Source organism: Mobula birostris, chromosome 11 (assembly GCF_030028105.1).
Source record: "Mobula birostris isolate sMobBir1 chromosome 11, sMobBir1.hap1, whole genome shotgun sequence".
Taxonomy (NCBI): domain Eukaryota; kingdom Metazoa; phylum Chordata; class Chondrichthyes; order Myliobatiformes; family Myliobatidae; genus Mobula; species Mobula birostris.
This window is the reverse complement of record NC_092380.1, coordinates 65,512,948-65,527,579: the sequence shown is the minus strand read 5'-3', so window position 1 is coordinate 65,527,579 and position 14,632 is coordinate 65,512,948. Positions and strand designations below refer to the sequence as shown.

General features: G+C 40.3%; 1 protein-coding gene across 4 annotated transcripts in view; it reads left to right on the top strand.

Annotated features, from left to right (window-relative positions):
- LOC140205152 (synaptotagmin-7-like) overlaps positions 1–14,632 on the top strand; it is a 553,316-nt gene that overhangs the window by 527,998 nt on the left and 10,686 nt on the right. For all 4 annotated transcript variants that reach the window (XM_072272427.1, XM_072272426.1, XM_072272425.1 and 1 more), the window contains one exon: positions 3,503–3,672. In XM_072272427.1, coding sequence (XP_072128528.1) covers positions 3,503–3,672 — 170 coding nt within the window. The remainder of the gene's footprint in view (positions 1–3,502; positions 3,673–14,632) is intronic.

Below are 14,632 nucleotides of genomic sequence, written 5' to 3'. Positions count from 1 at the left end.
CCCTTTTGCCAATCAACTTTCCAGCTCTCAGCTCCATCCCTCCCCCTCCTGTCTTCTCCTATCATTTCGGATCTCCCCCTCCCCCTCCCACTTTCAAATCTTTTACTATCTCTTCTTTCAGTTAGTCCTGATGAAGGGTCTCGGACCAAAACGGCGGCTGTACCTCTTTCTATAGATGCTGCCTGGCCTGCTGCGTTCACCAGCATTTTTTGTGTGTGTTGTTTGAATATCCAGCATCTGCAGATTTCCTCGTGTTTGCGGAAATAATGCTTTGTTTTCTAATGCTACAGAGATCACAAGGCATTCGTCTTTTCTAAAGAATGTCAACCACTGACTGGAATGGATTCCTTTCTAATGAGACAATGCCAAGCAGCAAATTAAAAAAAGCAGCAACAAACAACCTGCTGGTGGAGCTCAGCAATTCAAGCAGCATCAATGAGAGAAAGGAATTGTCAAGGTTTGGGGCCAGGATCTGTGCACTATACATGGTGCAGGCATTCCAACCATAACTTTGACAGTTCCACTCTCCCACTAATGTTGCTCAGCCTGCCGAGCTCCTCCAGCAGATGGTTTGTTGCTCCAGATTCTGCAGCTTCTTGTTCAAGTTAAAAAAAAGAACAGCCCATTCATTCACCATTTCTCCACAATACTATCTACACACACTTTCTTTACTTTCCTCTCCTCCCTTATAGAGCATTTAATTATTTGTAAGCAAGATTCAATCACTTATCCAACAAGATACCCAGTATGTTTAAGCCCAGCCAATATGTTCGGTCACTGGGAATAAAACTCAACTGAGTCCAAGTTTGTCACTTTATCCCACTATCCAACAGAGGAAGCTGGACATTGGACAGAATTGGATGTTTCCTCTCTGTCCCAAAACAAAACTGTCTATTTTTCTGCTTTGCACCTACCTGATTCTATTTGATGAGAATTACTCAACATCCATGTTGGTTACATAGACTCTCCTCCCATGGACCAGATTCTCCACCACTAGATGTAAGAAAGTCTCACAATTTAAAAATGTTGGAACAGTAAATGTAAATCTCATTTTGATTTGTACTTTTCACCATATGAGCATATCCCGAATTTCAGAAAATTTTTCACCCCTTTGTCTGGATACTTCTTATTTCTCTGCTAAATCAGTCTTGCTGCCAACCAAAGCAATGGTAACATTATTGCTAGCATATTGCTCAGTCTTCCTCAGCCATTTATGAAGACAATGAAAAGAATTCTTCACAGGTGATATCATAATTAGTGTTAATACAGTATAAAACCATTTTACTGGAAATATTAACCCACAAATTTTATACATCCTGTTGCTTCCATTTAAATAGTGGACAAAGACAGTAATAAGTAGAAGTCCAAACACCATCTGAACATTCTTGCTGGAAGGCATCTGTGATCTCTGAATAAGGGTTACCAAAATACTGTGGCATTTTGGCAGCTTTCATATTGGACTTAAATGAAAACTATTTGAGAATCTTTTGTTTTTGATTTTTAATAGTTGAATGATACAGAGGGTTCCCATTTGAAGATGTAAATTCAAGTCAAACAAGGAAACAGAACACCCTTAATTAAAGGCAAGAGCTCTCAACAAAGCAGCAGTTTCAAAGTGCCACAGGGTACAATCAGCTTTTAAAGATGTTCTTAAATGCACAGCACTGTTTCTTTGCCTTCAGCAAATTAAATTAAGCCCATACAAACCATAAATTATTCACGTACATACACAAAATTATGCATTCACATCACTCCTTACATCAATGCAGAGTTATGAATTTAAATGGTCTTATGTTCCCTGGATCTCTTTGTCGCCTCGCCCTTTGTGCAAAATGTTCTTTACATCTCTGAAGTACCCACTTCAGTAGATCCCTTCTTCAGCTAAGCTTCCAACCCCTTTAATGGCTGCTTCAGTACAATTGTCTCCATAACTTTGATCACATTGTTTTCGATGTACTGGATCATTAGTGTCACCAGTGTGCATTAAGCCTACCGTACAAAACTCGACACAAAAAAATATTAGTTCTTATTAATAACTGCATCAAATCTTTCTTTCTTTTTAAATATTTTTATTAATTTTCCAAAATTATAAACAGAATAACGATGTTGATATAGAGAGATTGGAATAATCTTATTGTTGATAAGCATGCACTAAAAAGATTTCAAATAATACAAATATAATAGACTTCCAAACTCTTGATATAATTAATCATAGAGAAAAAGAAATAAAAAGAAAAAAAAACAAAAAAAACTAAATACTAAACCCAAAAAAAAGCAAACAAAACAAGGCGAGACCATTATCTTAAATCGAACACGTTCAGTAATGTCATCAACTCCACTCTTCTATTCATATATTTTAAGTTAGTAAGAAGGATTTGGAAAGGTCAGCATCATATCTAATAGCACATTTTATTTAGTATATGGACCCAGTTGCAACATTCTATACCTGGCTGATTTTAATGCTCTCCATATTGCATGTGTGTTTCCATCAATTGTTGACAATGTTCGGTCACCTCTAGGGGGAAGAAGCCCCTGAACAATGTCCTGGGCATGCAGTAGCATGTGGTGTGGAATCTAGTCTTACCAGCAATGAATCCATGTTGTCCAAGGGATTTCATATCACTTCAAAAATAGAACCGATAGAATCAGCATGCCAGAGTAAAATGAATATTAAAATAACTTTTATTACTATTTATTTTGTCTTCTATTGTTTTATATCTTCACAATCTCACCATCAAACAAGTGCTTATGTTATATTGTCTCTCATGTTCTCTCTCTCTGTTTGAGAGGTTTCAACTGCCAGTGTTAATTGAAAAATAATATGAAAGCAATAATTATATTGTATGTATGATGTTTTGAAATTTTGACATAATGCATCATAACTGCTACATCAAATACTGTATGAATCAGAGGATAAATTGCACTTTCATTGGTGAGTTGTTACTGCATGATATACTTGTATAGTGTTGCTACTAAAGCCTGTCTCAAGATACTTGTAGCTATTTATATGCACCCTTGAGCTTTACATACAGACTTAACAATCTGGTCAACAGAATCTTTATTGCACATGAGTTTTTAACTATTAAAGAGGTAATAGAGAGATGCCCATTTAGAACAGAGATGAAAAGGAACCTCTTTAGCCAGAGGGCAGTGAATCTGTGGAATTCATTGCCAGGGATGGCTGTGGAGGCCAAGTCATAGAGTATATTTAAGGCAGGGATTGATAGGTTCTTGATTAGTAAGAGCATCAAATGTTATGGGGAGAAAGCAGGAGAATGGGATTGAGATGGAAAATAAATCATCATGATTGAATAATGAGCAGACTAGATGGGCTGAGTGGCCTAATTCTGCTCCTTTGTCTTACAGTCTTCTGGTCTAAATTTGCACATGAAAGCTTTATACTCCAAGAATTACATTTTCCTGAATTGTCAAAGGCAGCTACAATGTGTTTCTGTATCTCCCTCTAATGATATAGCTGTCCCCTTACATTTTCACCCTTTAGGGTTCCCCTACGAGAAAGTGGTGCAGCGAGTTCTCTACCTCCAAGTCCTTGATTATGATCGTTTCAGTCGAAATGATCCGATTGGAGAGGTATCATTACCGTTGAACAAGGTGGACTTGACGCAGACACAGACATTCTGGAAAGAACTAAAGCCATGCAGTGATGGAAGTGTAAGTGATGCTCAGCCTTACTTCACATTGGCCCTGTTGTACAGCTTTTAGCACATGGTGCAAGTATACTGTCACAGCAGTTACATAGCTGGATTGTGATTGTAATCAAATTGTTGCTGTGGATTCCTCATCTGTCACGACATAATATGCAGAGAAACAGAGGGAAGCACTGAAAACTTTGTACATTTCGTCAAGCATCAAATTCATCATGCATGATCAACACTCTTATTCACAAATACTACACTGCTTCCCAGTATAAAAGAAAAGAATGAGATTAGTGTTACAATATTTTATACACTTAATGTGTAATTTCTTAAGCTTTGAATTATTGTGTATCTTTGTACGTTTGTAAATGCATTGAATTTGCTTCAACTTACTTTATTACCACATCCTTGTGAGGAAGGCAGCATCAAGGGCAACTGGGAAAGCAACCACACCTTCAAAGTTTTAACACTGTCTACAGGTGAAGTGTCACTCAGATGATGAACAAGGTATCCTAACTATAGACATCATAATGTTGTATATCTCAATCCTGCCTCCTTTAAACCTCCTCTGCTACAAAGCGAGCAGACCTAGCCTCTCCAATCTCTCCTCATTACAGAACTGCTCCCTCCCAGGCAGTGTCCTGGTGAATCTGGAGTAACATACAAAGGAGCTTGTTCTGACAGGTAAGGTGGAAGAACTTTGGACTTGGATAGCAATGTGGGACTGGGATATTATAGCAATTACAGAAACATAGTCAAGGAGGAAAGAGAAGGGGTGTGTTTTTGATTAGGAAAAATGTCACAATAAAGGTCAGAAATGAAATTACTGAAGCATCATTCAGTGAGACTTTACAGGTGGAGCTGAGAAATAGGAAAGAAGTGATCACATTGTTCAGTTGAACTAGATCCCCAAGTCATCTATGGGAACTAGAAGGAAAAAAATAGTGTATGCAAAGAGATTGTGTAAAATTGTAAGAATAATGGTGTTGTATTAGGGGATTTTAACTTTCCTAACATAGCCTGGGACTGCCATTCTGATGGGCTGGAATTTGCTAGTGCATTCTGGAAACTTTCCTTGGGCAATGTATGTAGGACCCTACTAGGCAGAGGGAAAAGCTGTATGTACTCTTGGGTAATAGGACTGGGCAACTGACTTAAGTGTTGGTGGGGGAGCACTCTAGGACCAGTGATCATAGTTTTATTAGTTTTAAAATGTTTATAGGAAGGGGCAGAGCTGGTCCACAAGTTCAGGTTCTAAATTGGGGCAAGCAAATTTTGATTGTATGAGGTAGGAACTTGCTAAGGTTGATTGGAGTAGTTTGTGGGCAAGGGGACAACTGGCAAGTGCGAGGCTTTTAAAATGTAAAACAGTGAGAGATCAAGATCCGCGTGTTCCTGTTACAGTGAAGGGCAAGGCTGGTAGAAGTAGGGAACCCTGGATGACAAGCAATATTGAATCCCTGGCCAGGAAAAAGGAGGCATGGGTCAGATGCAGGCAACTGGAAGCAGAGAAGACAGAAGTGTACTCGAGAGGGAAATCAGGAGGGCAACAAGGAGGCATTAGATAACCTTGGCAGAGATGATTAAGGAAAGAACCAAGAGAAGATGGGTGAGGTCCTGAATGAATATTCCTCTTTTGTTTTCACCATGGAGAAAGACACGAAAATAACGGAACTCAGAAGAGTAAATGGGGATGCCTTGAGATTAGTCTACATTACAGTAGAGGAGCTGGATGTCTTAACATTATTAATGTAATCAAATCTCCAGGGCCTGACCAAGAACACTGTGGAACACTAGAGAATGAATTGTGGTAGTCCTGGCCTAGATATTTGTAACATTGTTAGTCACGGGTGAGATGCTGGTAGACTGGAGGTAGCAAATGTTGTGTCTTTATCTAAGAAGAGCAGTATAGAAAGACTGGGGAACCATAAGTCAATAAGTCTAACATCCATGTTGAAATCTGAATCACAATCAGGTTTATTATCACCAGCATGTGGCCTGAAATTTGTTAACAGCAGCAGCAATTCAATGCAATACATAATCTAGCAGAGAAAAACAATAATAATAAATAAAATAATAATAATAATAATCATAATAAATGAACAAGTAAATCAATTATGTATATTGAATAGATTTTTTAGAAACCTGCAAAAACAGAAATACTGTATATCTTGCCTTCTTTATATCTACATCAATATGTTGGGACCAAGTTAGATCCTCAGAGATCTTGACACCCAGGAGCTTGAACTCTCCACTTCTGATCCCTCTATAAGGACTGGTACGTGTTCCTTCATCTTACCTTTCCTGAAGTCTACAATCAGCTCTTTCGTCTTACTGACATTGAGTTCCAGGTTGTTGGTGCATCACCACTCCACTAGTTGGCATATCTCACTCCTGCATGCCCTCTCATCACCACCCGAGATTCTACCAACAATGGTTGTATCATCAGCAAATTTATAGATGATATTTGAGCTGTGCCTAGCCACGCAGTCATGTATATATAGAGAGTAGAGCAGTGGGCTAAGCACACACCCCTGAGGTGCGCCAGTGTTGATCGTCAGCAAGGAGGAGATATTATCACCAATCTGCACCGATTGTGGTCTTCCGGTTAGGAAGTCAAGGATCCAATTGCAGGGGGAGGTGCAGAGGTCCAGGAAATGAGATGAGATGCCCAAGAAAGTGGATGAGAGTAGGGTGGTAGATGCCATTTACAGTATATGGACTTCAGTAAGGCCTTTGATAAGGTTCCACATGGTAGACTGTTCTGGAAGATTAGATCGCAAGAAATCCAGGGAGAGCTGCCTAAATGGATACGCAGTTGTCATGATGGTAGGAAGCAAAGGTCGACGGTGGAAGGTTGTTTCTCAGAGTGGAGGCCGATGACTAGTGGTGTGCCTCAGGGGTCAGTGCTGGGACTGTTGTCCAATGGTTCCATTTAATATCAGAGAATGAATACAGTACACAACCTGAAATTCTTACTCTTCACAGACTTCCACAAAACAGAAGAAAAACTCCAAAGAATGAATGACAGAAAACGTTAGAAGCCAAAGGCCCTCTACCTCCCACGCACAAGCTGCAGCAAAAACATCAATCCTCCCCCTCCCACTCTCTCCACTTGCTCCAGCAAAAACATCCACCCCCACCACACACCATGCAAGCAATAGCAAAGCCCACCTCCTCCCAGAGACCATGATCTAGAGTCTATGAAAAACTACTGTCCATCCCAACACTTGGACATATCAGACAGGCTCATGCTCTCACTAGCGATGGAGGGAGAGCTATCAGTCCTTCAACAGACAAGAGGGAGACCAACAGGTCACTGTTTCGATGTTACAATCTGCTGCGTTGCTTGTTCGAGTTCCCTAATTTGAGGGCCAGCAGACCCTCACTCACCATCGAGAGAGAGAGAGAGTGATCACTCAAGTGCAGGGACCTTCTTTCAACAGCAGAGTAGACTACTGTCTCGATGTATTGAGTCTTGTCTCAAGGCACTGGGTATAAAAGATGGGAGGTCACGGTTTTGTACAGGACACGGAGTACTGTATACAGTTTTAGTTGCCCTGCTGTAGGAACTATTTTATTTAAGAAGAAAGATTACAGTAGAGACTTACAAGAATGTTACCGGGACTCGAAGGACTGAGTTATTGGATATATGAGGACTTTACTCCATAGAGTGTAGGAGACTGAGAGTAGAACTTGCAGAGGAGTATAAAATCATGAGGGCATAGAGAGGGTGAATGTGCTCTGTCTTTGTCCCAGAATCAAGAACTAGAGTAAAAGGGAATAGATTTGAGGAACATGAAGGGCAATTCTTTTACACAAAGTTTGGTATCTATATGGAATCAACTGCTAGAAGTAGCAGTTGAGGCCGATACAACAGCTGTCAAAAAGCAGTTGGACAGATACATAGATTGTAAAGGTCCAGAAGGTTATGGGCCAAATCCTGCAAATGCAACTGGCTTAGATGTGGCACCTTGAGTCACAGCTAGCAAAGCTGAAGAGCCTGTTTCCATGTTGTGTGACCATCTATGAGCATGAGGAACTCAGCAAATCAGGCAGCACCTATGGAGGAAAATGAATAGTCAATGTTTCAGATCAAGACCATTCAAGAAACGTCAAGCTCCTTTCCCTCTGTAGATGCTACCTGTCTCTGAGTTCCCCCAGCTCCTTGGTGGATTGCTCCAGATTTCCAGCAACTGCAGTCTCGTGTCTGTCCATCCCAGTGGATCTCTTGTCTGTCCATCCCAGTGGGTCTCCTCTGCAACATCTTCAGCACGATCACAACCTTCCTATGGTGTGGCCACTAGGGGGCAGTAAGTGTTATAGACAGGAGTTTCAAGGAGGTGGTCACTCCACAGGTTCTGTCAGACTGATGACTGACTGCCAAGAGAGGAAGGCAGGCAGTGCAGGAGTCCCCATATTGGAGTTAGATACAAATAAAGGACAGAGATTTCAAGTAAGATGTAAGAAATTGGAAAGAGAATTTTTAAAAGCCTGCAGAGGGACTTGGACCAGCTGGAAAAATGGGCTGAAAAATGGTAGATGGAGTTTAATACAGACAAGTGTGAGGTATTGCACGTGGGAAGGACAAACCAAGGTAGAACATACAGGGTTAATGGTAAGGCACTGAGGAGTGCAGTAGAACAGAGGGATCTGGGAATACAGATTCAAAATTCCCTAAAGGTGGCGTCACAGGTAGATAGAGTCGTAAAGAGAGCTTTTGGTACATTGGCCTTTATTAATCAAAGTATTGAGTATAAGAGCTGGAATGTTATGATGAGATTGTATAAGGCATTAGTGAGGCCGAATCTGGAGTATTGTGTTCAGTTTTGGTCACCAAATTACAGGAAGGATATAAATAAGGTTGAAAGAGTGCAGAGAAGGTTTACAAGGATGTTGCCGGGACTTGAGAAACTCAGTTACAGAGAAAGGTTGAATAGGTTAGGACTTTATTCCCTGGAGCGTAGAAGAATGAGGGGAGATTTGATAGAGGTATATAAAATTATGATGGGTATAGATAGAGTGAATGCAAGCAGGCTTTTTCCACTGAGGCAAGGGGAGAAAGAAACCTGAGGACATGGGTTAAGGATGAGGGGGGAAAAGTTTAAAGGGAAAATTAGGGGGGGCTTCTTCACACAGAGAGTGGTGGGAGTATGGAATGAGCTGCCAGACGAGGTGGTAAATGTGGGTTCTTTTTTAACATTTAAGAATAAATTGGACAGATACATGGATGGGAGGTGTATGGAGGGATATGGTCCGTGTGCAGGTCAGTGGGACTAGGCAGAAAATGGTTCGGCACAGCCAAGAAGGGCCAAAAGGCCTGTTTCTGTGCTGTAGTTTCTATGGTAAGAGAACCAGAGTACCTGAGATGCACTACCTGTGAGAATGGTGGAAGCAGGGTCATTAACAATGTTCACCCAGGCATAGAAGGCAAGAGGCCAAATGAAGATCAGGATTGAACCAGAGTCACTGGTGCTGTTAGTAGTTGTCCTACCTGCAAAGTGAGGTGACAGGCTTCCTTTTGCCATGTAGTGTATTTTGGAGCGTCCCTGCCACACGTTTGTCAATCAGATGCATGTTAGCTCTGGCAGGGCTTTCAGATCATTACCTTCTACAAGATGAAAACTAACATCATAAGTGACTGTGTTGCTTCACTCCCAGATGAGCTCAACGCCTTTTATGTACACTTCAAAAGGGAGAATAAAACACCTGTGCGAATCACTGCAGCATCTGATGACCCCGTGATCTCTGTCTCAGAGGCCGATGTGGGAATATCTTTCCAGAGAGCGAAACTTGCAAGGCGTCAGGCTCTGAAGGTGTACCGGATAGGTCATTGAAAACCTGTCTAGCAGACTAGTGGGAATCTTAAAAGACATTTTCAATCTCTTATTGCTGCAGTCAGAAGTTCCCACCTGCATTAAAAAGGCATCAATCATACTAGTATGCAAGAAGAACAGAGTGAACTGCCTCAACAAATATTGTCCAGTTGCACTCACAGCTATTGTGATGAAGTGCTTTAAGAGGTTGGTCATGGCTAGAATTAACTCTGCCTAAGCAAGGACCTGGACCCACTGCAATTTGCCTACCACCACAATATGTGTACAGCAGATGCAATCTCACTGGCTGTCCATTCAGCCACGGACCACCTGGCTAATACATATGTCAGGCTGCTGTTTACAAATTACAGCTGAGCATCCCCTCAGTACTAATCAACAGGCTTAAAAACCTGGGCTCCTGTACTACCCTCTGCACCTGAATCCTTGACTTCCTTATTGGGAGACCATAGTCAGTGTGGATCAGAAATAACATCTCCTCCTTGCTGACAATCAACATTGGTGCACTTCAAAGAAGCGCACATATCTACTATTTCTACACCTGTGACTGTGTGGCTACACACAGATCGGATGCCACCTATAAATTTGCCAATGACAAAACTGTTATTGGCTGAATCTTAGATGGAGATGAGGAGGCGTACAGGGGTGAGATAGATCAGTAGGTTGAGTGGTTTCACAACAACAACCTTGCACTCAATGTCAGTAAAACCAAGGAGGACTTCAGGGAGGGGAAGTCAAAGGCACATGCACCAGTCCTCATTGAGGAGTCAGCAGGGGAAAGGTTGAGCAGGTGCAAGTTCCTGGGTGTCAACAGCTCTGAAGATCTAGTCTGGGCACAACATATTAATGCAATTCCAAAGAAGGCGTGCCAGCAGCTGTGTTTTATTAGGAGTTTGATGAGATTTGCTATGTCACCAAAGACACTCACAAATTTCATTGGAGAGCATTCTAACTGGCTGCATCACCATCTGATATAGAGTAGTCACTGCACAGGATTGGAAAAAGCCGCAGAGTGTCACAAACTGATCTAACGCCATCATGGGCACTAACCTCCCCAGTATTGAAACCATCTTCAGAAAGCGACGCCTCAAAATGTGGCATCAATCATAAAGGACCCCCACCACTCGGGACATACTCTCTCCTCATCGCTACCATGAAAGAGGAGGTATGGGAGCCTGAAGACACACACTCAACATTTTATGGACAGCTTCTTCTCCTCTGCCATCAGATTTCTGAATGGACAACAAACCAACCCATGAACACTACCTCACCATATTTGCTCTCTTTTTACATTACATATTTAAATTTAATTACATTTATAAATAATTATTTGGGAGAAATCTTAAAGAACAAAAATTAATCAAGAAAATAGCCAGGAGTCTTTTCATTTATTTGGAACTCTATGCCACTTAATTGGGGCAGGAGACTTCCTGAACAATTTCTAACTAGTCAATAGTGTTCACTTGTGTGGCGTTAGACACTACTCGGTGCTCAGAGTGAACAGTTTTTAAATTGCATCAGTTGTGTGAGTTTCTGTTTGATTACTGTGATTTTTTGTCACTGATTGGTGGGAAAAATAAGCAGTAAGACAATTTCAGAACCAGAAATGGCCGGGAGTGAAAACAAAATGACGACACTACTTGGAAATAATTTGGAAGCCTTGTAGCTTGGAACTTGGATGGTCAAGATGTTCTCTGATCTTGGCAAGTTACTTGCGAACATTTCATCACTATGCAAGGAGACTTAGTCAGTGTGCTGTTGAATGTGGTGTGTCCTCCAAATGTTTGGCCTTCATATACTTTTCAATCAGCTGATTGGATGTTATTTCGGAAACTCAATTCTGATGTGAGGAGGAAATCTCGTCGCTGACTGGTTGTATGACAAACTTCGTTCGTTGTTGCACTCTGCTCATAAATAAGATTGAGGTCTGCATGTTTGTTTATGGAATTGTATATGGAAAACTACATGTCCAGGAATTCTTTACTTCAACAAGTTAGGAACTACAAAGAATTTCAAGGTATCAACATCATCTTGAATGTTACAATGAAAATGAAGATTTGAAGGATATAGTTATCGAAATCATTGTATGAATGGCAGTTCATTTTCTGCACTAGGTGTCTGCACCAATTTTATTCATTTACAGTCAATCAAAAGAACATAGCAATGTACATTGGATGAATTTCTCCATTGATAACTATTAGGAACTAATACACATTTTTACATTACTATATCAGAATTGGTAATATTCTAATTTGTTCTGTATTTCATTTAAATACACAATTTGTTACTTAGTTAAAAAGTAGTTTGCCTTTTTTATGCTTTCTTAACTATCCCCATGAAACTTCGGTTAATTGGGGAAGCGACTTAATTTATTCATAATCATATTTATTTATATTTATATAAATGGTATATTTCTTATTGTAATTTATAGCCACAAGACAACAAATTTTACAACATATGTCACTTACAATAAACCTGCTTTTGATTCTGATTCTGAACTGTTCACCTTTGTTGGTTTTCTTCTGGATTTATCCTACAACCGCAGTGTACGCTGTTCTATTATCTTTGGTTTGAAGACCAGAGTTACAATTCATTCCAAAATGTTTGAAAATCTATCAAAAATCTCGACAAGAATGAACCTGTCCGACACACGAGCCATGCACAACATAAGAACAGTTGATCTTTCAGTCGCACCTCTGCGATGAATGTGATGACAGATGGTGATGTGCAGGTGTACAGGAGCAAAGTAGATCAGCTAGTCAAGTGGTGCAGTAATAACAACCTTGTACTCAATGTCAGTAAGATCAAATGATTGATTGTAAACTTGGGAAGTTGGGAGAACACACACCAATCCTTGTTGAGGGGACAGTGGTAGAAAAGGAGAGCAGTTTCAAGCTCCTGGTCAGAGAATGCCCAACATATTGATGCAATCACAATGAAAACATGGAAGCGGCTATATTCCAAGAGGAGTTTGAAGAGATTTGGTATGGCACCAAATTTCTATAGATGTACTGCAGAGAGCATTCTGACTGGTTGCATTGCCACCTGGTATGGAGATGCCAATGCACAGCATCGTAAGAGGATTGTAGACTGTGCCAGCTCCATTATGGACACAACCCTTCCCATCATTGAGGACGTCTTCTAAAGTTGGTGCCTCATGAAGATGGCATTCACCATGAAGGACCCTTGCCATCCTGGACTTATCCTTTTCTCAGTACTGCTGTCAGGGAGGTAATATGGGAGCCTGCACTGTATTGCGACTGCAAGACAACAAATTATGGTTTGTATCAGGGACAAGTAATCTGATTTTGACACTGCCACCACACAGTTATAAATCCCTCACTACAAAATAAAATTTCTGCATACATTCCGTTTTTGATTCACAATGCAGCTTGGTGAAATGTGATTTCATGAAGCTTATGAGGTAAACCATGCAATTACAGAATGCAATAAAAAAAAGATTTCTATCCATTTTTATCATCACTATTTGCTGAAGCAATCTGACTGCCTCACTGACAAGTATTTTCCGGATTGAATTCTTATAGTCTACACAAGTTATAGTGTGCAGATTCCTGACTGGGTCAGGCAGGAAGCATAAAAGATCTTCATCTCACTGCATGCTTAATAACTTTATGTCAAGGTTTTGAATTTAGGAAAGAAAAAGTTACGGCATGTCAAATTTAACTCATCCTTGGTGATGAATATTTTCATTGGGCATTCTCTGAACTTGTGTCATTGCTGATGAGATGCACACCACCTGTCATGAACAGAACGCAAAGGTGTCAACAGTAAGAATTTTGTTCACATTTCAAAGTGCAGAATAGAGAGAATTGTTAAAATGATATTTAGACCTTGGTGATATCTGAGTGGCATAGTATATTAGCGATGTCTGTTTCTCAAACCTCCTTTTACCTTGACAATAGGCGCTCATTAATTGTAGCACCATTTATACATGAGAAAGCAAATGGCACCTTTATGTAATACTTAATCAAAAGCTATTTTACATGTAGAATTACTCTTGGTAAAGACAATCCAAAATTCATGACCATGCATTATTTGAGTTTTGTAAATTTGTACTATCAATAATCTCCAATCAATGTAAGCATGAATTTGGAGGATAGGCATAAAGTTAGGTTGGAAGGGAGGCTGAATGAGCTGAAGTAACATATCATGAAGAAAACTTGCTGTAATTGATTACCAAAAACAAGACAGTGAAGCGTTTAGGTATTAGTTTAATATTTATCTTACATTACTGAATCCTTACTAAGTTTCATGATTTTTATATTGTCTTAAGAGTATCAGAACTGAAACAATATAAGCATTCCTTTTCATTATTCTTGCAACAACGCACTCAATTTGTAACTGGGTTTGAGATTGTGACATAGTGTCTATTCCTCATTTCTATTTGTTCTTGAAGCCATTAGCCAAGTGCAGCATTGAGAAAGTGTTTTATTTTCAGGTGTTATATATTTCTTTTCTTTTTTGGTGTGTGCCTGTGTGCATGAAAGTCTGTGCGTGTTCGTCTGCGTGCATCTTTCTCATGGCTTTTTACAAGGCACGGAGCAAGAGAGAGACTGTGTGGCGCGCCACTCCTCACACAGACATTTTCGCAGTACTTTCCTCTTTATTTTACGAGGTTGAGTTGTGATCTCGACACTCAACCCAGCACGGATGGAAAGCGTACTCGGGAGCGGACCCGACTGGTTTTGAACCTGGGAACCTCTGCTCCCGGGTCCGGCACCGAGGTCATTGCGCCACCAGCCGGCCCAGGTGTTATATATATCAATGAATCTTTAAATGTATACCCCATTCAAACATTCAGGTATATGATCCCTCTGTGACTTAGGCAAAATGTTACTCTTTATTAGAATTGTTTCATTTTCCTCTCTTTGCCCCACCCCACCACCACTTCCAAAGAAAGCCCAATTATCCGTCTTTCAATTGATTTCTGTTTATTCATTATTATACATGAATTCAAAGCCGTAGTTGTTCAGTGTTGAAATAATGTATCAAATGAAATGATTTTGATGTGTTAACTCCAAAGTAATTTTCTTTCTAATCTGTGTTGAAATGTAATTTCTCATTTCTGGGCTCGTGACACTGCGCTAGAATTGTGTCTGTATATCTGTCTCTGTGACTGTG